General features: G+C 38.8%; 2 protein-coding genes across 3 annotated transcripts; both read right to left on the bottom strand.

The window, feature by feature from the left end:
• Positions 1 to 6,220: 6,220 nt before the first annotated feature.
• On the bottom strand, positions 6,221 to 15,308 carry GTF3C6 (general transcription factor IIIC subunit 6). 2 transcript variants are annotated; one of them, XM_033103512.1, is made up of 6 exons: positions 15,075 to 15,308; positions 14,628 to 14,708; positions 12,801 to 12,864; positions 12,659 to 12,703; positions 10,515 to 10,628; positions 6,221 to 6,587 (listed from the first exon to the last, which is right to left on the bottom strand). In XM_033103512.1, exons 1-6 carry the CDS (start codon positions 15,132 to 15,134, stop codon positions 6,286 to 6,288), a joined length of 666 nt encoding a protein of 221 aa, XP_032959403.1. In that variant the 5' UTR covers positions 15,135 to 15,308; the 3' UTR covers positions 6,221 to 6,285. The 2 variants fall into 2 exon arrangements, with proteins under 2 accessions (XP_032959403.1, XP_032959402.1); XM_033103511.1 differs by having other exon boundaries at positions 15,078 to 15,240.
• A 2,043-nt stretch (positions 15,309 to 17,351) lies between these two features.
• LOC117015836 (monocarboxylate transporter 1-like) lies at positions 17,352 to 19,201 on the bottom strand. Its single transcript, XM_033094619.1, is given in 2 exon segments — positions 17,352 to 18,645; positions 18,648 to 19,201. Coding segments are annotated over 2 exon segments (1,500 nt in total). The 5' UTR covers positions 19,153 to 19,201; the 3' UTR covers positions 17,352 to 17,650.
• Between the last annotated feature and the right edge of the window lie 5,404 nt (positions 19,202 to 24,605).

Below are 24,605 nucleotides of genomic sequence, written 5' to 3'. Positions count from 1 at the left end.
CTCAAAGAACTTTTTAAAACATTTCTTCCAAAGCAAGTCTACTGGCAACAAATTCCCTCAGTTTTTATTTGCCTGAGAATGCCTTTATTTCTCCTTCACTTTTAAAGGATAATTCGTGGGGTACAGAATTCTAGGTGGTTTTTTTCTCTCAACACTTTAGATATTTCATTCCGACTCTCGTCTTGCCTGCATGATTACCCAGAAGTCAGATGTAATTCTTATCTTTACTCCTCTTTAGTTAAGTGTTTTTTCCCTCTAGTCTTTCAGAATTTTATTCTTTATCTCCAGCTTTCTGCAGTTTGAAAATAATATGCCTGGGTGTAGGATTTGGGCATTTTTCCTCTTGGTGTTTTCTGAGTTTCCTGGATCTATGGCTTGGTGTCTGACATTAATTTGGGGAAATTCTGTCATTATGATTTCAAGTATTTCTTCTATTTCTTTTTTTCTTTCTGGAATTCCCATTACACATGTTAGATTTTTTATAGTTGTGCCTCATTTCTTGATATTCTTGTTTTGATTCCCACCACCCCTCTCCCCCATCTTTTTTTCTCTTTGCTTTTCAGTTTTGGTGGTTTTTACTGAGATATCCTCAAGTTCAGAGATTCTTTCCTCAGCCATGTCCAGTATACTAATAAGCTTACCAAAGGTATTCTTCATTTCTATTAGTGTTTTTGATCTCTAACATTTTTTTGGTTCTTTTTTAGAATCTCTTCTTATATTGCCCATCTGTTCTTGCATGCTGTGTATTAATACTTTATCCATTAGATCCATCAGCATTTTAATCATAGTTCTAAATACCCAGTCTGATAATTCCAACATCCCTGCCATATCTGAGTCCGGTTCTGATGCTTGCTCTCTCTGAATTGTGTTTTTTGCCTTTTATATGCCTAGTAATTTTTTTTTGATAGTTGGATATGATGTATTAGGTAGAAGGAACTGTTGTTCATAATGTGGTGGCGAGGTGTGGAGAGGGGAAATGTTCCCTAGTCCCATGAGTAGGTCTCAGTCTTTCAGTGAGCCTGTGGACTTCTGGACTGACTTCATACGTACTTCTCTGTTGTTTTCCTTCTCTTTGGTGGGACAGGATGGCTAGAGTGGCCTATAATTAGTTATTTCCCTTTCCCCAGGTCAGCTAGGCTCTGGTTAAATAACTTCTCCTGAGGGCAGACCTTGTTAAGAATAGAACGCTCTGACATATTTCAAAATTATTCCTTTTCCCCTCCTAATGCTGGAAGCATGAGGGGATTTTTCTCCAATATTCACTAAGAACCTGGTCTAGCTGCACAAAGGTGTGGCAGTCCCTGATCACTGAAGTTTTTAAATTCTCAGAGTTGTCCACATTGAGTCTCCAGCAATTCAATTACAGTTCAAGTTCTCCTATCCTAGCATTGGTTCTTGCAGAGGTTTGTGCTCGTTGGATTCTGCTCTGGTAGGTTGATACTCTTTACTTACCTGTCTGCCTCTTCAATTTTGGGGACAGCTGATTGCCTTTTGACCTCATTTCTCTGATGGATCTAAGAAGAGTTGTTGATTTTTCAGTTCTGCTTTTTACATGTTGTTAGGATATAGTGACAACTTCCAGCTTGTTACATACCAAACCAGAAGCCAGGAGTCTCTCTGATAATATTTTATAGAATGCTACACATCGTGAATTTTACTTTGTTGGATGCTGGGTATTTTTAAAATATTCTTAAGTCTTGTTCTGGGTTGCAGTTAGTTGGAAACAGTTTGATTTGGGGGGTCTTGCTTTTAATCTTTGTTAAGTGGGGCAATAGCCTTATTTAGGTTAATTTTTCTTCACTACTGAGGCAAAACCCTTCTAAATACTCTATCCTTGCCCCACGATTATGAGATTGTCTACTCTGGCTGGGAACTGTAAGCTCCAGGGATTGTTCAGGTGGTTCTTTTCACTGCCTCCAGTGTTTTTTCTGATACACGTGATCAATATCCTGCTGAAGAATCTAGGAAGACTCTGCAAATCTCTGGAGCTTTCTCTGTACACACTCCCCTTTCTGATACTCTGCTCTGCGAACTCCAGCCCCCTTGGTCTCCCGGGACTACCAGTTCTATCTTAACTCAGAGAGTCTGCAGGACTCCATCTGGATTCCCCCTCCGTACACTGTGATCTGGAAACTCTGTGCAGGCGGTATGCTAGGGCAATCATAGGGCTTACCTCATTGTTTCCTGGGACAATTTACGCAGCAAAGTATATGACAGGGTGGCAGACAGAACAATGGCTCCCTAAAATGGCCATGTCCTAAGCCCCAGAACCTGTGAATATTACTTTACATGTAAAAGGGGTTTTGTGGATATGATTAAGTTAAGGATCTTTAGCTAGGAAGATTATCTTGGATTTTCTGGATGAGCCCACAATAATTACAAGGGACATTTTAAGAGGAAGGCAGGCATATAAGAGTCAGAGGAGAAATGATGACAGAAATAGAGGTGTGTGTGCATGAGAGAGAGAAGAGAAGAGAAGAGAAGAGAAGAGAAGAGAAGAGAAGAGAAGAGAAGAGAAGAGAAGAGAAGAGAGAAGAGAGAGAAGAAAGAGAAACATTGAAGATATTGGGATATTGGTTTCTGGCTTTGAATATGGAAGATGGGACCTCAAGCCAAGGAATGCAGGAAGCCTCTAGAAGCTGGAAGAGACAAGGAAATGGATTTTCCCTTGGGGCCTCCAGAAGGAATGTAGCCCTACCAACAACTTGATTTTATCCCCATAAGATCAAATCTTGGAATTTGACCTCCAGAACTATAAGATAATAAATTTATGTTGTTTTAAGCCACTAAGGTTGTGGTAATTTGTTACAGCAGCAGGACACTAACACAATCACAAATTTGGGAGCATGAAATATGAGTAGGAAATAAGACCTTGCTAAGACATGAGTGTGAAAGAAACGTTATTTTGGATCTGAGAAAACTAGAACTTCTGCTACCTTGACATCCTTATTAATGATATGCAAGTATGGCTACATTAAACCCAGATACAAAATGTCATAACCCCACCCCCACCAAATATAAAAAAAAACAAATTAGAAAAAAAATTTAAAGAAAAATGCAAAATACCAGTACCTAGAAACTATAAATTATCATTAAAAAGATATATTCACTCTGTATTAATAAAGTGCACTTCTAGACAATTTTATAAACAGTATTTTCTTATTCCACAAGAAAATAATGGTGGAAGCCATAAAAGATAGACAACAAATCCATTTCCAGAATCAAAAACATTTTTCTATGCAAGAAGATTACTCTATGCAAGCTTGCTATATTAAGAGGCTTGTTCAGTTTCACATGAGCTGTTGAAACAAAAGGAAATGAAAAGGGTAGATTGTAGAAAATGATGAACTGCTGCTACAGGAATTGAAAAGCACATATCAAGTTTCACTAAACTGGCATATCATAAATTTGTTATGATCAGCTATGTATTATGTAATAAACAAATGGGTGGATATTCGAGCATTTCTATAATGGCCTTAAGAAATAATTTTCCATGAGGCACCTTAACAATATGGTCCTTTTGAGTAGAATATAATTTTTAAGCAAAATCCACCTATTGCATTCAGTATAAAAGTAGTATTTGGTGTGACAGCTGCATAGACACTGGCTCCAAGATTAGCTTGTAAGTAATCCTAGTAAGTCAGTAAGACAGATCAATGGTGGAGCAATTCTAGTTTTACAAAACATTTCATAGTTGAAAAATCGTATTTTATTTTACTAAATTTCAAACATTTAATCTTATTTAACAAGGAGCTAAAACACATGTTCTCTTCAGAATTTATGAATATTTTTCTCTTCAATTTAATGTATAACTTACCTCACGGTCTAGATCAGTTTCTTTTGCAAGATTACAAATCTCAAGAATCTTCCACTCAACTTCTTGATACTTTTCTAAATTTTACAAGTTTGCTGAAATGTGTAATGTATCAATTAGGATTAAGTGTGGCTATTACAGAGTGACTTAAATAAGTTATTTCAATAAGCAGCAGCAGTAGTCACAGGTTTGGAATGAAATTCACACTCACAGGACCCAACTGCCTTGTGGGACTCAGCCTGGCACTAGGCTCACTTAACTTTATAGGAAATGGCACAAGCATGAGGCCTGATTCAGCAGGAGTCTTTATTCCAGCTGCCAGCTCAGGTGTAAGGGAACAAGATCATTTAGGTGGTTGCAGAAGCCACAGTCTTAGAAGCTTCATGCTGCCTAAAAACCAGTATCTCTTGAAACAGCCCATCAGTGTAGCTTCCAGGGATCTTTGTAACAAGAAATATAGCACTTAAGAAAGTCCAAAGCCCATGTTTTCCAATAGCGATTTATAGCTCTTGTCACAGTCTCCCTGATCCAGATAGTTTACCAGTAAGGGATCATTTTTAATCACAAACAACATTGCCTGGCATCTCAGCTGATGTTCTATTACTATCTTGTCTAATAGGTTTCCAAAGAAAGCAGTGCCGAAAGGTAAACTCAGGTCATTAACTAGGGACAAAGAGAAAGGGTTTTATTCCTTTGTTCGTAGCAGTCCAGGACAGCATCATAAAATCAGGACCCAATCTTCTGACTTGTTGCTCTGCCACTCGTGGTTTCTATGTCCAAGGTTACTTTGTAGTCCAAGAAGCCTGCTGGAGCTCTAGCTACCACCTCCATGTTCCAGAGGGAAGAAAAGGAAAATAAGCTGGCTCATTTCCTTTTACACCTTAAAGTTGTAAGGAAATGTCCCAGAATCATCCATCACGCAACACTTCTAATTCCATGTCACTGGCCAGAACTTAGTGATATGGGAAGTTATATGCACGTACTCACATATATGCAAGGAAAGCTGGGCACACTGATAACCTGAATAAATTCTGGGCTTCTATTACAAAGAAAGAAAAGGAAGAACAGATACTGGGTCAGGTAATTAGCAGTCTCTCCTACACATACACATGGTGGGAAAAATACACTTTTCATTAAACAAAAGCTGAGATTAAAGAAGTCATGTAAAAATTGGGAAGATATACATGCTTATGATTTGGAAACGTTTTTAATCAAGGTAAATTTTTTTTTGTAAAAGTTACAAAAACTTATTGAAGAAAAAAAAATCCTCACCCTAGCATTACATACAGTTATACTTCCAACAGTTATGACACATAGTTAATGTGAGGTGTGTTTTAACTTGACTACCAAGTTAAACCATTTAAAATTGCCTGTTTTTCTGTAGTCAGAAACAATCAAATATTGGCAATTTCATATATAGCTCAACCCATAACAAGGTATCAAAGTCTGTGAATAATTTACATTAAAAAATACAAATTAGAGCAGATCTAGGTTATCGCTATAACAGAATGACTGCTACTCACAGCTGAATTCCAATAATCTTTCTCAAGTGGGAAAGGAATGGAATTACAGCTAGAATATCACCAATTTTACCATTGTCCTGAACTATTTTTCTGTTCCCAGATATGTAACGCGCACAGTGATAGACTGGATAATGGCCTCCCAAAGATTCTCATGCCCTACTCCTCAGTTTTATACCTGTTTAAGTTACACGGCAAAAGGGACTCTGCAGATGGAATTAAGGTTATAGACCTTAAAATAGTGAGGTCATCCAGGTGGGCCCAATGTAATCAAATGGACCTTTAAAGGTGGAAGGCAAGAAAGGTTGGTTAGAGATAGGATAATGGAAGAAGCAGAATAGACTTTAAGCAGGAGAGGAATTTGACCCACCTTTGCTGGCCTTGAAGAGAAGGGGACCATGAGCCAAGGAGTGCAGGCAGCCTCTAGAAGCTGGAAATGGCCCTTAGCTGACAGAAAGGAAATGGGACCGTGATACTTCAATTTCAACGAATTGAATTCTGCCAACAACTGACTGAGCAAGGAAATGCCATCTCTACTCCCCAGTCGCCCCACTCAGAAAGGAACAAAGTCCTGCTAATACTTTGATTTTAGCCCAGGTGAGACCCATGTCAAATTGCGGACCTACAAAACTGTAATACGTTTGTGTTGATTTAAGCCACTAAGTTTGTGGTAATTTGTGATGGCTGCAATAGAAAACTTACACACTTACCTTAGTAAAACCTCCAATTTAAAGGACTCATCAGAGAAGGGTCCCTATAGTCATTTTAACAATATTTTTTAAAAATTCCATTTATAACTGGTCCTTTAATGATGCTGGTATATTAAGTTGTAGCAATAATTGGAAAAGTGTGTATAGCCAATAAAAATAATAAAAGAGTGAACTGAAAGCTACACAATTATTCTACATAAAAACTCTTAAAAGTTCCTGACTAATTATTACAAAAAACATTTCATCTAGGAGTGATTTCTAAGGCAGCATCTTGAGCTTCCATAAAAACAGAACTTTCTGTTTCAGAAGAAGGAATATCAATAAGAGGTCCAGAATCCTCTATTTCTACATGTGGTGGTTTCTCCTGTTCGTAACTCAGGTCTGAATTATCTTTCATTTGAATCTCTTGCTCTTCTAACTCCGAAGGTTTATCAGGAGCTGGAGCTACAACTTCTTCATCTTCGTTTTCTTGTAGAAAGCTACAAATCATGTTGGGTCTATAGGAGAAATCATTATCCTGGATTTGCAGCCACTCCACACCACCTAATGGCGAGTGGAGGGGGGAAGGAGGGGGAGGACAGACCAAGAAAGAAACATGAAAAAGAAGTTTTAGTTATTTATGCACACTGTCTTTAAGTTTTCATCCTGTGAATATATGTCACAGTACAACCCCAACATAAACCAAGGAACATGATGCCTGTAACTACTGATAAATAATCACATAATTTCCATCTTACATGGAGCCCTTGTTATGCCTATAGGGTATGCATCATCAAAATCACTACAAGGAATCTACTTCAGTGACTATTCCAGTGTTTTTCCCAGAGTTCAATTCCCAACTCATCCTGAGATAATCTGAGCTCTCACTGCCATCTTATGCCATAAAGAAAACTTTGTCACTTCTCTACAATTTTTCTCCTTTCCTATTTAGTTTTCATAATGTCATGGACGGTGGTACTACTGTATCGTCTCAAATCAACACTCACATGACATTTTGAGTTGGAAGATCCAATTGTGAAATAAATAAAAAGGGAAACTTGGAAAAAAATGTTTGGTCCATTCCGTACTCATAGTCAAAGCCCTAACCCCTCAATGAACTCCTATAATTAAGAATTGCTCCAATAATGCTAGTGACTCTTTCTTCTATTCTTATTACCCTTTCAGCCAATTATTTCCAATGGATCCTCATTAATTTCTATAGCAAGCCCAGGCTGTTTGTCTCCATTAGATTTTTAAGATACCCCAGCCTATTTGGCCCTGTTCACATTTCCATCTGTTCCTTTCCCCACCATAAACTAATTCTATACAGCTGTTTGTTAAAACTTCTAACTGTTGACCCCATGTCCTTTCATACGTTATTCCTATAAAGTCTCCATCAGAAATTGATTAGTTCTTTTCTCTCCAGTTCTTTCATGTTTTTCTTACAACAGCACTGCCCTCCTAGTCACCCAGGTTCAAAATCGTGAAGCCATCCTTTACTATCATATAGCATAATATTGCCACACAAGAGATACTTAAAATAAGTTGAATGAAGTGGCTGTTGTGACATTCAGCCATGTGCTTCAATGTGATTTACTTTAGAGTGCAAGTTCCTCGAAGGTAAGGGCCACAGTTCCTTTCTATTCTGTTCTGGCTCCAGCATATTGCCCTACTTGGCAGCCAGCCTCCAGATGGTCCCCAACTGTCACCTTCCTGGTATTAGGCCCCTCAGCAGTCCCCTCCCACACTCAATAGAATATTGCAGAAATGACAGAATGACTTCTAAGGCTAGTTCATAAAAGACATCGTAGTTTCTACCTTGATCTCAGGGATCATCTGATCTGGGTGAAGCCAGCTGCCATGTCAGGAGGGCACTCACACAGTAGTATGGGGAGGCAAGGAACTGAGGCCTCATGCCAACAACCAGCACAAACAGGCCAGCCATGTGAGTGGGCCATCTTACATGACACATTCCAGCCTTACTCAAGCCTTCAGATGATTGCAGCCCAGCCAACAAACTGACCCCAAGCCAGAAACACCTAGCTAAGCTGCTCCCAAATTCTGGATTCACAGAAACGGTGTAAGATAGTGTTTTTATGGTTGTTGTTTTAAGCCGTTAGCTTTACAGCAGGAGTGTCCAAACTGCAGCCCGCAATCCATTTTTTATTGGCCCGCAGCAAAATCCAAACATATAGTTTACTTAAATAAGCCAGGTGAGGCAATACGTACTTCACCTCGAGTGAGTGGCCCGGCTGTTTGTGTATTTTACCGCATATGGCCCTTGGTGAAAACCGTTGAAAAAGTTTGAACACCCCTGCTTTAGATGTAATTTTTTAATGCAGCAACAGATAACTAATACAGGCTTGAATAATTGGTTACTAATTTATTTGATTAACCAAAACTCCCAAATGTTCCCAAGATCTATCAGATTATTAAAGACTACAGGAGAGGAAACTTTACAATTTCCTTTAATAGAGTATATATATGATAGCTAAGCTTCTCTGACATGTATCTGCCTGTCAAGTTCACTCTATAACTTCAAGTATCTCCTTGTTCCTGTTATTTTCACAGAATGCCTAAAAAAGGGGATAGTTTGGGAATATACATGCCGTGTTTCCCCGAAAATAAGACCTAGCCAGACCATCAGTTCTAATGCGTCTTTTGGAGCAAAAATTAGTATAAGACCCGGTCTTATTTTAATATAATATAACTTTTGCTCCAAAAGACGCATTAGAGCTGATGGTCCAGCCAGGTCTTATTTTCAGGAAAACACAGTGGTAAAAACAAAGATTTGTTATGTAGTTATGTGTAGTTGATGTAATTAATTTCAACATAATTAATGTCCCTTCAAATGTTTATTTCTTAAAATACAATAAATCTATCAAGCCATGAATATTCATTCTAGAGTCATATTTTTAAGAGTTTCAAATATGACTTTGAGTAATGACCTTTTAAACCAGCAAGTGATTATTTGTTCATCTCCACAATTATGTGCCCTGCTATGGGTGCAAATCTCTAGTCTGAGACAATCAGCAACTAGAGAAGGCTAAATGAAAGCTAATTAAGAACTGGACTCAGCGGGTGGCCGGTTAGCTCAGTTGGTTAGAGCTCGATGCTCTTAACAACAAGGTTACCAGTTCCATCCCCACATAGGCCACTGTGAGTTGCGCCCTCCACAACTACCATGTTTCCCCAAAAATAAGACGTAGCTGGACCATCAGCTCTAATGCGTCTTTTGGAGCAAAAATTAATGTAAGACCCAGTATTATATTTTATTATATTATATTATATTATATTATACCCGGTCTTATATTAAAATAAGACCCTGTATATATCATATCATATCATATCAAAGACCCAGTCCGGGTATTATATTAAAATAAGACTGGGTATTATATTATACTTTATAAGATCAGTCTTATAGGATATTAAAATAAGACCAGGTCTTATATTAATTTTTACTCCAAAAGTCTCATTAGAGCTGATGATCCGGCTAAGTCTTCTTTTCAGAGAAACATGGTAGATTGAAACAACTACTAGGTCCGGCTAGGTCTTATTTTCAGGGAAAACTGGTAGATTGAAATAATTACTTGACTTGGAGCTGATTGGTCCTGGAAAAAACACACTTAAAATAAATAAAAAGTTAAAAAAAAAAAAAGTACATTTAAAAAAAAGGAAAAAAAAAAAGAACTGGACTCAGGACTAACAACTGTGGTCCTAGAGTCCCTCCCTCACATATAAAGCCAGCTTCTTCCAGCTGTGAACTTCTTGGGGAAGGGTGCCACAACCGCCAAAAGTTTCCAGGAGATCCTCTGGGGTTACACCTTGGGAATCCAAAACTGTTATCATCATATCTTCTCCACTTACAAAGAATTTTAATTTTAAAAAAGACAGAAACTGCTGAAATCCTTCAGGGTTGGAAATCATGTCAAGTTTCTTGACAAACTCCTCACAACTGTTCCCAGTGCAAAGCAGATAGAGATTTCTTATATGTCCCCAGTGCCCTCTGCTATATTAGAGTTCAACTGAATTTTTTTTTTAAGTAACTGCGGTTTTTGCAATTAGTTTTAACCTTTTAAACCATAATTACTTCTGCAACAACCTAATACAAGGAAGGAAATGACATATTGAGTTCTATGTTTTATTTATTTTTTACTTTTATTTTTAAGGAGGGCATTTATTTATTTATTTACTTACTTATTTACTTATTTTTAAGGAGGGGGCAGCTCACAGTGGCCCACGTGGGGATTGAACCTGCAACCTTGGTGTTATTAGCACCAAGCTCTAACCAACTGAGCTAACCAGCCACCCCTAGAGTTCAACTGAATTTTAAATCTATGTTTGGTACCTTTCATGGAGCACCCTCAATAATATAATTAACATATTACATATAGCTATTACTACAAAGTACAAAAAACTGTCCTGGCAGCAATGTATCACTGTCAAAGCCAATATTAAATCACCTATTTTCAGAGAACTAAGTGAACTAACCTATGTTTTCTTCTCCTTCCTTCTTTTCTGTTAGAAGAGTTCTTGTCATGCTGAGTTTCTTCATCGTATGGCATTTATATTTTAGCACTGTTTTATTGTTGCCTTCTGTATCCACTAGAACAGAAAATGAACTCAATTATTATATTGCTTGATGCAGTATAATAAAATATAATGCAAATAAAATAATGTTAAGCTTCAATGCCAGTTTAGGGAATTAGACTAAACTACTTCCTGTCTAGATAGTGGAATAAGTTCAAGATGTAACTCCTGCTCCAAGCACAGAGAAATGACAGATAAAATGCATAATAACTGAAGGCACAACGAGACTCAAAAATGATAAACATCTCCTGGGGACAGCGACACAAAACCAGGAGTGAGACTGAAGCTATGGGCCTGCTAGGCTCCAACCCTGAAGCAGGAAAGTGGGGCCAGGGATTTGGCCTTATAGGGTAAGAAGGTCTAAAATTCTACCACACAAAATGAAGGACCAAAGTCAGATTTACTACTTGAAGCCAGAGACTGGAGTAAGGACATTCATAATCATGAAAAAAGGCTGAGGAAAAAAACTGCTGCCAAGCTGCTTCCTGGGGATTACAGCTTTATAGAAAACTGCGGGCAAAGTCAGGAGGGAAGGATGAGGCTCTGAGCTACAGATGGAAGCACACTGAAAACTTCCATACATTGCTACTGTGAATATAACTGATACTGCACATAAGAAAACAACATACCCTGTTTCCCCGAAAATAAGACCTAGCCGGACCATCAGCTCTAATGCGTCTTTTGGAGCAAAAATTAATGTAAGAATCGGTCTTATTTTAATATCATATAAAACCCAGTAAGACTGGGTCTTATATAAGACCGGGTATAATATAATATAATATAATATAATATAATATAATATAATATAATATAATATAATATAATATAATATAATAACCGGGTCTTATATTAATTTTTGTTCCAAAAGACCCATTAGAGCTGATGGTCCGGCTAGGTCATATTTTCGGGAAACACGGTAGTAATTTAAACTATATGAAATTGTCAATATTCAGCCCAAATACGTCATTTCATATTGTTGAACCTAACACACACATCATCAATCTAGCAATTCCATTTCTAAGGGGATTCCTTAGACATTTTTACATATATGCATAAGAAGACAAAAATATTCATGGCAGTATTTCTGTGGTGAGTTAATAAGCATAATTAAGAACATGGGTTCTGGAGCAGGCCACCGGGGTTTAAATCCTGACTCTGCCTCTTACTTTGTGTAGGACCTTGGGAATGTTGTTTACCTCTCTGTGCCTCAGTTTCTTCGAATATAAAATGAAGATAACAATGGTATCTACCTCAAAGATTTGTGGTGAGGATTAAATGAGTTAATACATACAGACTCTAGAATAGTGCCTGACATATAGAAGGTATCAATAAGTTTTAGTAGTTATTAATAATTGCTGGTTACAAAAATGGTTACAAAAAAATGGAAGCACCAACATGTCCATTAACTGGAGAATAAATTGTGGTGGAGTCACAAATGGAATAGCAAGAATCAGGGAAAATAGAGTTATATGTATCAACATATATAGATCTCAAAATATATCTCTAATTCAAAACAAAGACTATAGAATGATATGGAAAATATGCTATATTTTATATCAAGTTTGAAAATATACCAAAAATGCTATTTTTTGTGTATACAAACATATGTAATATAAAATCAGTTTTAGGAAAGACAAACACCAATTCAGGTAAATGATTACCTCTGAAGATAGAAGAAAGGGAATAAGCTTGGAGGGGGTATACGAGGGGCTTCAAATGCATCTAGAATTTTTTTTAACTATCTGGCAAAATGGTAGGATTTGATACAGCTAGACAATGGGTACATTAATTTTAATATTCAGTGTGTATATATATGTGTGTGTGTGTATGTGTATATATATATACACACATATATATATATATATATATATATATATATATATATATATACACATCCCATCTGCTCTCACAGCCTCTCTGTACTTCTATGATTATCCTTAGAGTCCACTCACTGCTTTGTAACATGGAATTAATATATATACATACACACACACATATGATTGAAATATTTCACAATAAAAAGAGTTAGCATGGCAATCACTTACCATGTTCGATATTTTCTTCAAATATAACACAGGTCCCAAGAGTGTCTGCAGAAAAATTTAAAGACGAGTTGTTGAGAAATAACAGAGCTACTTTCTCTGAAAAGCATATAAAAAAAGTCTCATCTATCTGACACTCTCCTACCTTCATACTCTCCAGCAAAGACATAGCTGTCCACTTGCAGAATGGGCCTCTCGGTGTCAATTCCCTACATCAGAATATAGGATCATAAAAAATCATCATTAGAAAAAGCCTTCGGGGTGAGGGGTGGGTGAAATAGGTGAAAGTGGTCAAAAGGTACAAACTCCCTGCACAGCATGATGACTGTAGTTAATAATACTGCACTGTATATTTGAAAGTTGCTAAGAAAATAAATTTTAAAAGTTCTCATCACAAGACAGCTAAAATTTATAACTGTGTGGTGACAGATGGTAACTAGACTTATTGGGGTGATCATTTTACAATTACACACAAATATTTAATCATTATGTTGTACACCTGAAACTAATATATCAATTATACCTCAATTAAAAAAAGAAAGAAAAAGCCTTCCACATGTAACCTTGCTACCAAGGTGACAGATCTCCAAAACTGGAGAACCTCTAGAGCTTCTTGTCCTGGCAAGACCCAGATAAGCTAAAACTGCTCTGATCACTGCAGCTACAACCTGAAGACTACTTAATTCATACCCAAGTAGCAAGGTCTATTTCAGTCAACATCCTCTTCAAGTTAAGAACAGAGGAAATTTTGTCAAAGGTAGCTCAGATTTTAAAGAAGAGAGCTAAAACAGATGGTAACTTGGGATACCATAGCTCAACTCAACAGCAGGGTGTGAGGTCTTCGAAGTCTTTTCTTAGGTATCTTCTCTCCCTTCTCCAGTTTAATCTGTGTGTGCATATCTGATTATCTTCCCTTCCCTCCATGTTTCCCTCTCCCACCTCACTACCTAAATGTATTTTTTGAAAATACATTGTTCTACAACAGAAATGCCCATCGGTTAGATGACTGGATTAAGAAATTGTGGTACATTTATACAACGGTATATTATTTGGCCATAAAGAAGAATGGAATATCATTTGCAACGATATGGATGGACCTAGAGAACATTATGCTAAGTGAAATAAGTCAGACGGAGAAAGACAAATAACATACGATCTCAGTGATATGTGGAATCTAAAGAATAGAATAAATGAACAAACTAATCAGAAACAGTCTCAAAAATATAGAGAAAAAACTGAGGGTTGCTAGATGGGAGGGGGTGGGGATGAGGTAAAAAGTTAGGGGATTAGAAAGCACAATTTTTAACCATAAGATTGCCACGGGGATATGAAAGATAGTTTGGGGAACATAATCAATAATGTGAAGATTTTGTAGGGCATCCGATGGACACTTGTCTTATTAGGGAGACCACTTCAGGGACGGTGTAGATGCCTGAGAACTGCACTGTACACCTGAAGCTAAAGTTGAATAGAATGTCAATTATAATTTTATATATATGTGTATATATATATATAGTCACAGGATGTGGAGTACAGTATAGGGAATAGAGTCAGCGGAATAGTAACAGCTATAAACGATGTCAGAGGGGTAGAAGATTGGGGGATGAGGGTTATCACTTTGTGAGGGGTATGTCTATTACATTGTTTTGTACACCTAAAACTAATATATATATGTGTGTATATTTTATATATATATATATATATATATATATATATATATATATATATGTATTTCCATATCAAAACGCTACCTCCCCCAAATCTTTAACTCTCTCCAGCCATACATTCATTAGGCATTTTCTCCCATCTGCTCTCACAGCCTCTCTGTACTTCTACGATTATCCTTAGAGTCCACTCACTGCTTTGTAACATGGAATTAATATATCAGTGTTTGGGGACAGGTATTTCTCCATTCATTCTTGTTCCAAATTTAAGAAAATCTACAACCATCCCACAATTCTAGAAGACTCACCAAAATCTTGCATTTATTTTCACATTTTAAGAGCAAGTCTGAATCAATAATTCCTGACAATTCCACCAAAACCAACTGCTCCTGGTGGAAGAAAGAGGGGTTAACATACTAGCACGGGAGTGTGCAGGAAGAGGCAGTCAACAAGAGAAGCCAAAACTCCCCATTACGACCATCCCACCTCAGTGAAAACCAGGTCCTGCTTTCAACAAGAGGAAGCAAGCGACGTTGCCTAAAGCAACTTCCTCTACTGCCCCCATTCTGACCACCGAGTGGCAAATAGGACTGAGGCCAGCCTCCCCCCGGCTCCGCGCGTCCCGGGGCAAGAAGTGGGCGCTGCGCCCGTGAGGCCTCCGTGCCCCTGGCCGCATCCCGACTCCCTTCCCACACACAGCCGGCGCGGCCATCACCGCCCCCGCCCATTGCGCAGGCTTCCGCCGTAGCACTTACTACCTCCTCTTCCTCTTCTTCTTCCCGGTCCTCTGGACTCCGCTCCTCGGCCGCTGCCATGATCCCGCTCCTCCTCGCGGCCCCCGGGTCACGAGCTACCCCCGCCCACGGCCGCCATCTTGAGTACTGGCAACCTGCGTCTCGCCGCTGCTCCGACGCGCAAACTGCTCCTGCCAGGATGTGAGATGGCCGACCCCGTTTACACGAGGAGGCCCGCTGTCTGTTCCTTTCCTGAGAGCAGGAGCCAGCGCCCCGGCGACGTCCTGTCACTTAAAGATCCCTCAGGCTCCGTGCCCTGAAAGGACAGGACGGGCGAGGGAGAAGGGATAAAGAAGGTGCAAGCAAGGAAACCACCTTATGCGACAGAAATGGAGAGGCCTTGTGGTGACGCAAGCCTACGTTTCTTGGGAAAAATTCTTAATCTCGTGTGGGTACTAACCCTCCATTCAGGTTTTCCCCAAGCCAAAGTAAGGGCACATTTCAGATTAACTAGCGCCCACAACCAAACATCCCTGCGCTAGAAAGTGGGTTTGTATTTCAGGCCTGCAGGAGCACGGGATCTAGGAGAGGAAGATAAAAGGACACAACCAATTATGAGCTAATCAGATGGCCCTAGGTGCTGCAAGAGATACAAATTCAAAGAGATCCAGGGAAGTGCAGTTTTGGACAGAATTTTTCTCAAAGTACCCTCATGGATTTTTCTAATTATAAAGTACATGATCTTTGTAGGTGAGACAGGATGATCTAACTCCAAAGAGCATGAGCTTTGGGGTCTAATACTTCTTGGGTTCTGCTGCACTATTAGCAGCAAGGTCTTAGGCAAGTTGGGTTTTGTAAGGATTAAATTAGTACATATAAAACAGCCCAGTATTTGGCACATATTAAGCATAGTTCGTGTGTATTAGTAGTAATATACAAAATTTGAGCGTATTATGACTTCAAAAAAACGTTCATACACACACACACACACACACACACACACACATTTATATCTTTCCAGGCTCTTTCTATATACATACTTTTTTTTTTTTCAAAAAAAAAAATTTATTTGGAAAAGCCAGCCTCTTACAAGGTTTTTAATCTATACTTTCACTCTGTCAATTACAATAATATTTTAAAATACATTGAATATATAATTCATTGAATGTCTATCATTATTCTGCCTCAATTTAAAAGATAGTAGGTAAAAAAATATTAGTTTTCATTCTGGTCCATCTTCCCTCCTATCCTTATACTAAATGCATTTCTCTACTTTTCAGGTTAAGTTAAAGGGGTCACAAAGTTTTTAGGTTTGTCTGGAGAGTAAGAATGTGTCCAATAATTCTAATTTTCTTCAACACCTTCTGGAGGAAAAAGAAAAGCAGTTTATTGAACTAAAAATACTTAGCAACTTCCCTCCCAATCTTATCTTTACAGGTTTGCCTGGGGCCAAATCTCTCTGGCTCTCTGTAATTAGCAAACATTAGAACAAAAACAAAAAGAAAACAAACAAAAAAAACGAAACACACAAAGATTGAATATCTCACACAGCTCTAAACTACACACAGATATAAATGGAACTTCTATGAATCAAAGGGGAAAAAAATTCCAGGAAAAACAACAACAAAACAATTCCAAGTCTCACAGTTTAACTGAGGTTTTAGTAAAACCTAAGCTGAATTCAGCTGCTGTTTGAAATATGTCTGCATTTAATTAGATATGTTATCTTTACCAAGGAGGCACAAATATATAGTTTTGTATATTTTAATACTAACTTTTACACTGAAAAAAATAATACTAAGTGATCTCAAAAGGGGCAACAATCTATAACCACTCAAAATGTGTCTGTAAAAAGGGGTGCAAAAAATAGTAATTTAATGAAATCAACTCTCAAGAACTTAGCTTCTAATAACCATCCTAAGAAAAGATACCCGAGGGGTGTTGATGACTACAACATGTCTGGAACAACCAAGAGTTTCCAAAATTTTATGCCTTAAGTTTCCTAAATATATAGCAAGCAGGCACATATGCCAGGCAACCATCGATGCAAGGGAAATATTTTAGTCAAGATTTTATAAAATCCCCAACTTTCAACCAATATTTCTATCCATAAATCGTTCAGTGATCATGTCTGATATTGTATTACAAATAACAGGGAAGCAAGATTAATATTAAATTTTAGATTTGCATCAAACAAGTTATTTCTCCTTGTAACAAAACACTTAAAATAGATGAATTCAGCAGAATGGTTTAAAAAGTTAAGGCTCCCTAAAGATTCTAAAGACAAACTTAAGGCACATATTGCAATCTTCATGACACTGTTAAAAGCTAAGATTAAAAAAAAAAAAAAAAAAAATACCCGACTTCCTTTCCTCACTCTTTGCCAACCATTCCATCTCCAAAGGATATGGTATTTTTAATTCAGGCTACTGGTAAGGAGTGAAACAAAAATTCCATGAAGGAACACCTGGGAGGATTTCCACACAAATGTCCACTATTCGCATTGAGCACCACTGGGAGACAGATCACAGGCCAGTAGAACATTTTCAGATATCATGGGTCGCAAGCTGCTCCATTTACCCTTCGGCCCGACGTGTTCAGACTGGACTCTCCTCCTCTTTGGGGCCTCCTGCTAAGCCTTTCTGCTCTGGAGCGTCTGCTGCGTAGGTAACTTCTTTTGGCTTCTCAAAATCTACACTGGTCTCCTCCTCTTTACTTTCTTTTTTCTGCTGCCTCTCTGCTTTCTGTTCTTATTCCACAAGTCGGTAATTGATGCCCATGCCAATGAAGAGATAGATGCCCGCGACAATCAGAACCCCGCCACAGGCCCAGTATGTGTACTTGTAGTCTCCGTACATGTCATTGAGACGACCTAAAAGTGGTGGCCCCAGGAGGACAGGACAGCATTCCACAATGGTCACCAATCCCACAGCACTGGAGAACTTCTGGGGTCCAACGAGGTCCATCAGTGTTTCAAACAATACCGAGCTGAGCCACCCAAATGCAAACCCGAAGAATCCCGCATAAATACAGAACTCAGTATAGCTGGACGACAAAGGTGCTAGCAGGTGACACACTCCATTTGCAGTAACAGCGGCAGCAAAGAAATACTGAACTCGAGGTGTTAACCACTTTGTGTTGGCTACAAGTCCCATAGAAGTTCTGGCTACCATGTCAACAAAAGCCAGAATGGAAAGAAGGAAGGCAGACTTCTCACTAGAGTAATGCCCACTCTTGCCATAACTACTAAGAAAGACCAAAGGAGCAAATAATCCAAAAAACATGATCACGTTTCCAGAGAGGTACAGCAAAAAGCCTCTGTGAGTGAACAGGGACAAGTCCAGAAATTTATTAATTGTTTGGAAGACTGATGGTTTCTCCTTTATGGGGTTTCCTCCGATAAGATCTGTATTTGCATCACCTGCCACTATTTTTGCATCAGATTTTCCAACTTCATGAAAGGTCTGTTTAGACCTGTCTTTCTCTGCATTGGTTGCTGAGGGCCCTATCGATCGCATCAGGGCTCCGGCCACGCAACAGTTTAGTAGGAACGCCCCGAGAATTAGGAAGCTTCCTCTCCAGCCATAGATACGAAGAAAGCCTGATTGAGGGGGGCTAGGGTAGAGAGGAACACAGGGCTGCCTGCCATGGCCAATCCATTTGACAACGGCTGTTTCTTGTAGAAGTACTTGCCAATCATGGTCAGAGCTGGATTCAAGTTGAAGGCAAGACCAAGACCTCCAATGACTCCAATACAAAAGTAAAGTTGTTGTACACTCTTACAGAAAGAAGCTGCAACCAAGCCACTGCCTGACAAGAGGCCACCAACAATCATGACTGGACGACTGCCGCATTTATTCACCAGGACACTGCTGATAGGACCTCCAACATACATGACAGCCAACATAATGGAGGATATCCATGACACTTCACTGGTGGTGGCATGGAATATACCTTCAATTTCTTTGAAGAACACTGTAATAGACTTGGGAAATGCGTAAGAGAAGCCGATGGAAATGAAAGCGCCAACGACCACGGCCCACCCCCAGCCTCCATCTGGGGGTGTGTATCCAACTGGACCTCCCACTGCTGGTGGCATTTTAGGTGTAGATGAATTCCAAAGCGCAATTCAAAGCCAATTATCGTTATGCGCGGCTCCGGCGCCGAGCATGTGCGTGAGCGGCGGCGCGCTGCGGCTGCAGTTGCGCGGGGCCCAGGGCCCAGGCTGCATCCTTTGCCGGCTGCCTCGTTCGCTTCTTGGGGCACCCACTATATACATACTTTTTTAAACAAAAATATGTTCAAATTGTACATCTGTTTTTAAGTCGCTTTTCTCATGATGATACACAGTATCATAGATGTTCTTCCATATTTTCCATAATATAGATCTACATCATAATTTGTAGTAACTGCATACATAGTATTTATTGTATAATATTGATACTACACAATACTTCAGTAAACATCTTTGTACATTTTTACCCAGTTGCCCCATTAAATGAATAGGATTTCACAGCTTTAAAAAAAGTAGAAAGAGCCCTCGACCTGTTAAAAGTTGTAGATTTGAATTCTAGCTCTGAAGCATGTGGACAAAAAGGGGGCCACATATTAAACCTGATAAGCTCAGCAGAGGCCAGCATGATGGGCCTTACAAACTCAGAGACTGAAAGTAACCACATAGGATGGTCTGAATGTAAAAATTCCTAACTAAAAGCAGGTCATAGCAGGTAGTCACTTGCTAGGCCTGTAGCTTCCTTAACAAAGGTCATTCTTTATCTTAAGTGAGCCTGTCTGTTGTCTTTTTGCATCTTAGATAACATAGCCATGGAATGTCAGAGTAATCCCCTTTATCTAGGCCCCCCAGGGCACACCCACAGCACTAGAGCACAAGACTACAGAACCCCTCTTTGTTGTCTTGTTCCCTGAATACCATCTGTAGGAGCGTTAAAATGTTAATTATTCACTCTCGTGTACTCAAAAATATAAAAGAAGCGTATGTGTCTCCGTTTTACTTTTTATCCAATCCCAGAGATTTCCCTGCTTTACTTTCTCCCACCCCTTTCACCTACCACCAGTGGATTTCATGTAACTCTCTTATGTCCCCTCCTTTGATTCTAAATGCCATTCTCTGGAGCATTTTCTATATCTGCTGAAATTTTGCTTCCCGGCAATTGTCATCAGTTTGGTTCAAATAAACTCATAAAAATTCTTTACAGGTTTGGACATTTCTTACGTTGACAAGCGTAATAATTATGATCGGGGACAAGCTGCTACACTTTCTCAAATTCAGTGTTTTAACTAATTGAGGATAAAAATACTTATACTTACTGTATTTGAAGATTAGATCTATCTAAAAGTATATGTATCTAAAAGTACTTTGTAAACTGAAACATTATTTAAATTGTCAGATTTTTTTGGGGTGAACAGAGGATAAAGAGGAGAAGAACAATCCAAGTTGGGGGAACAGCAGTTGCAAAGGCTTGAGGAATGAAAATATATGTGTTTTGCAAGGTCAGTGCAATGACTCAAGATTTCCCTTTCAAATAAACATGACTCATACTTCCAGTCAAGATTATTATTGTTTACTATTTATGAAGTAATTGTTTTTATTTATTTTGAATGATTTGCGAAAGGACGTAGAGTGAAAAGTAAACCTTCCATTCCTGTCCCCTTGTTCCCCTTTTTATAGGCAATCATTTTTACCAGTTTCTTATGTATTTTTTCAGAAATAGTCTATGTATTTTTATATACACAAAAATGTGTGTATACAAAATCTGGAAAGTAATTTTAATATTGTAGCACACAGACTAGAAAACCATCCCCTTGGGAGGAAAGAAGATATTACAGTATTGGCTCCATGGCTTAGAGCTCATGCCCTTTGAAAATTAGCTTAAAGGTTGAAAGACAGAAAATAGCCCTCAGACAGAAAATAGGAACTTATTGGGCAGAATAACCCATCACCATCATCTTTGAAAGAAGGAGAAAAAGAAGTCTTTTGGTGATTGGGAGGAATTGTCATGGTCTATAATTGGAGTCCATTTTTAATACATTTTACTCTCAGTCTTAAAAAGATAAGGCCCAGATTCCTGCTTAAAAAGACTAGATTGTCTTTATTATGTTCACTTAAAAATAGAAGCAATAGGGCAGCCAGATGGCTCAGTTGGTTAGAGCGTGAGCTCTCTCCTGGGCCAGTGAGCTGTGCCCTCCACAACTAGATTGAAGAACAACGACTTGGAGCTGATGGGCCCTGGAGAAACACTGTTCCCCAATATTCCCCAATAAAAAAAAAGAAGCAAACAAAATGTGGTATGTCTATATAATGGAATCTTACTCAGCATTAAGAAGGATATGTGCCACAACTTGAAAACATTAAGAAGCCAGACACCAAAGATCACACATTGAATGATTCCATTTATATGAAATGCCCAGAATAGACAAGGCTATATAGAGAGAAAGTAGATTAGGGGTTTCCAGGGCCTGGGGGGAAGGGGCATGGGGAATGACCCTTACTGGGTGTGGGGTTTCTTTTGGGGGTGATGAAAATGTTCAGTATTAGTGGTGATGGTTGTACAACTCTGAATATACTAAAAACCACTGAATTATGTACTAAGAGTAAATTACAACTATAAGGTCTGTGAATTATCTTAATAATAGTGTTATTTAAAAGAAACAATAGTAGAAACAGCTAGTTTTAAACTGAACAGTGAAAAGAAAATTGCTTGGCTGATTAAGGAAAAATCTTTGAAGGCCAAATCAGGGCCAGATACGAGGGCAGCTGCATAGCAGAAGTATAATGTGGTCCTGGATCCCCCCAAAATTGCTTGAGGACCCGTGTCTGGGGTGGGGGCGGTGGGTAAGGGTCAAATATCATTAGCTTGTTTTAACTGAAACCACATTAGGCCTCATGACAGTCTGAAGAGATAATAACTATTAAGAGTGAAGTTCGAAATATTTAATGACTAGTTAGGACACAGTACTCAGCCATGCTGGCGTAAGGTCGTGGGAAAGCTGGATAAGGTCTAGAGCGAGCTAGAGGCTTGAGGAAGTTTCTTTTTTACTGACTAATAGGGAAGTTTCCATAATTTAACAGCTGGTATGGTTTTACCAGTGCATAGAAGCTGAATATCAGCCCTCATTAGTCTAACTTCTATTTTACATTAGGAAACTGAGACAGAAAATTAGCAAACTTGCTTGTCTGACTTACTCCTCTACGCTCTGTTATCTTTTCTGGGAAAGCAGGGTAACCTTCACAGTTCTCCTAGAGAAGCCAACCCCTGCATCAGGCTAGCTAGGATTAGAGGCATGAAATGGAGCAGCCAACCTTAACAGAGTTGAAATGGGAGACTAGGGAAAACTAGGGAACTGCTCACCTAAGAAAACTAGGTCAGCCACATCATTCTATCTTGCAAGACTTGAGTGATATTATGACCAGGGTTCCCTGTTCTCTGAACTTACTTGCCCATTGCTGTATTTTCTGTTTCTTTCTGCTTTCTTCTTTGTTGTATTTCCTAGTTATGTGACTTGCAACCACAAACTTGGGTGTTTCCTTATTTTCTTTAAATGAAATTAAACTTGACTGAGCCCTTGTCACATGAGAATGGCAGGAAATTTTACTCTCTGCCAATTTCCTCTCTTTAATAGCCCCAGATCATACATAGTATTTGGAGAGACCTCTCCAGTCTTCAGCTCACATTGGTTACTGATGAAATTCCAGGGGTTGAAGCCACACAGATCCTTGAAGTGCAGGAACTCTGTTTCCACAGAGCATGGGAATCCCTGTTATGTTTGGGAACCTTGATGTTTAGAGGTCCAGCCTTTCTAAGCAAACCACAGGTCTTGGCACCTCTCCAGAGTGCTGGTTTGGGAATGAGGACACCCCAGTTTACACTCCTTCCCAACCTGAGGAAATCTCCATATTTTTCCTCCCGTTTTAAATAAAAGCACCTGTCCCCTTTTTCCTCTCAAATATCTAGTATAATTTCTTCAGTGAGCTCCCACAATAGACAGGAAAAGGCACGATCTTCAAGTAGCTTCAGCTTTCCATTCTTTATACATCCCAGACCAAGGAATACAAATGGCCTGGCTACCTGCTTGGAAGGAATAAAAAAGAAAATATAGGGCAGGCACTAGTATCTCCATGAATTATCCTGCCACATCAATAAACTCTTTTGGAAAAAAAATAAACCTCGTCTTGGTGGTTTCAAGAGTCTAAGGAATTGAATCACGCTAGGTCAATAGAGCCTGGGAGCTGAGAGCTCAACGTTCATATTGAAGAGATTTGGTGACAGTGACTATGGCCGTATCCTGGCGAACTTGTATGTCGCTCTTGTGACCCGTGACAATACCCTGGCGATCTTGTGAGGCATTGCAAGAAAGGGAGTGGTCTGAGAGGGGTAAAGGACGTTGCTGCAATCCTCTAAAGGAAAAAAACTCACCTCAAAGCGTTCTTAGTACTGGAGTTCTACTGCTTCGAAGATATGGGTAACAGAAGGAGGGAAAACTCACAAGTCTGATTAAAAAGAGCCACGTAAGAGACAAATTACTTGGTTTTCTGCAGCTACGGTTGGAGCTAATAGACAAAAATCTATTTAATTTGGTGTGGAGGGACAATTGCTTTTAATTGTAGTTAATAAGTGGAATCTTATGAAAAAAATTCAGGAATATAATTTCTGAGAAATATAAATGGCGTGTTGTGCTCAGTATTTAAAAGCTTGCCACTAGGAGGAGACAAACGACTTAAAAATTGTTTAATTCTCTCTTCCTTTAAGAACACATTTTCTAAATGAAGAAGAGCATCATGAAAAATATAATTAGTAGCAGAATTCTAGTAAAAGAGCCTTTAGTGAGTACTAACATTTTGTTTTAAAAATTAACATTTTGCCCTTAAATAATAGTTTATCCAATATATCCATGAAAGTCTTTTTAAAATCCAAGTCATAGTCTGTTTCAGATCTGAAAACTAAATGCTAGACAGTGTTCCAATATATGGTGATGGAAAGAGAACTGACTCTGGGTGGTGAACACACAATGTGATATATATAGATGATGATTACAGAATTGTACACCTGAAATCTATGTAATTTTACTAACAATTGTCACCCCAATAAACTTTAAAAAAAATGCTAGACAGTGGCCCTCAAACTTTAGATGCGCCAGAATCACCTGGAGAGCAGACAACTCAACCCCAAACCCAGGGTTTCAGATTCAGCAGGCCTGGTACAGAATAGGACAGAAAACCTGCATTTCTAATAAGTTACCAGATAATGCTGATGCTTCTGGTTGGGGAACACACTTTGAGAACCACTGTACCAGATGACTATAGAAGTAACCCATTCACCAACAACCAGATTCAATTCAGTATTGATAACACACTAACTAAAGTATTTTGGTTTGTTAGAAAGTAAGTTAGTGTTGGAAATAAGATTGGAATGATAGTTTTTTGGAGGACTTTGAATCTAAAAGAAAGCAGTTTACATGTCATTTGGTAGCAGCACGGCACTATTGGAAGTTACTGGAGTGTGTTTTAGGGAGGGGTGAAGTCAGGGGTGAAGA

This window comes from Rhinolophus ferrumequinum, chromosome 3, assembly GCF_004115265.2.
Source record: "Rhinolophus ferrumequinum isolate MPI-CBG mRhiFer1 chromosome 3, mRhiFer1_v1.p, whole genome shotgun sequence".
Taxonomy (NCBI): Eukaryota; Metazoa; Chordata; class Mammalia; order Chiroptera; family Rhinolophidae; genus Rhinolophus; species Rhinolophus ferrumequinum.
The sequence above is the reverse complement of the archived record's forward strand: the minus strand, read 5'-3'. Positions and strand labels throughout refer to the sequence as shown.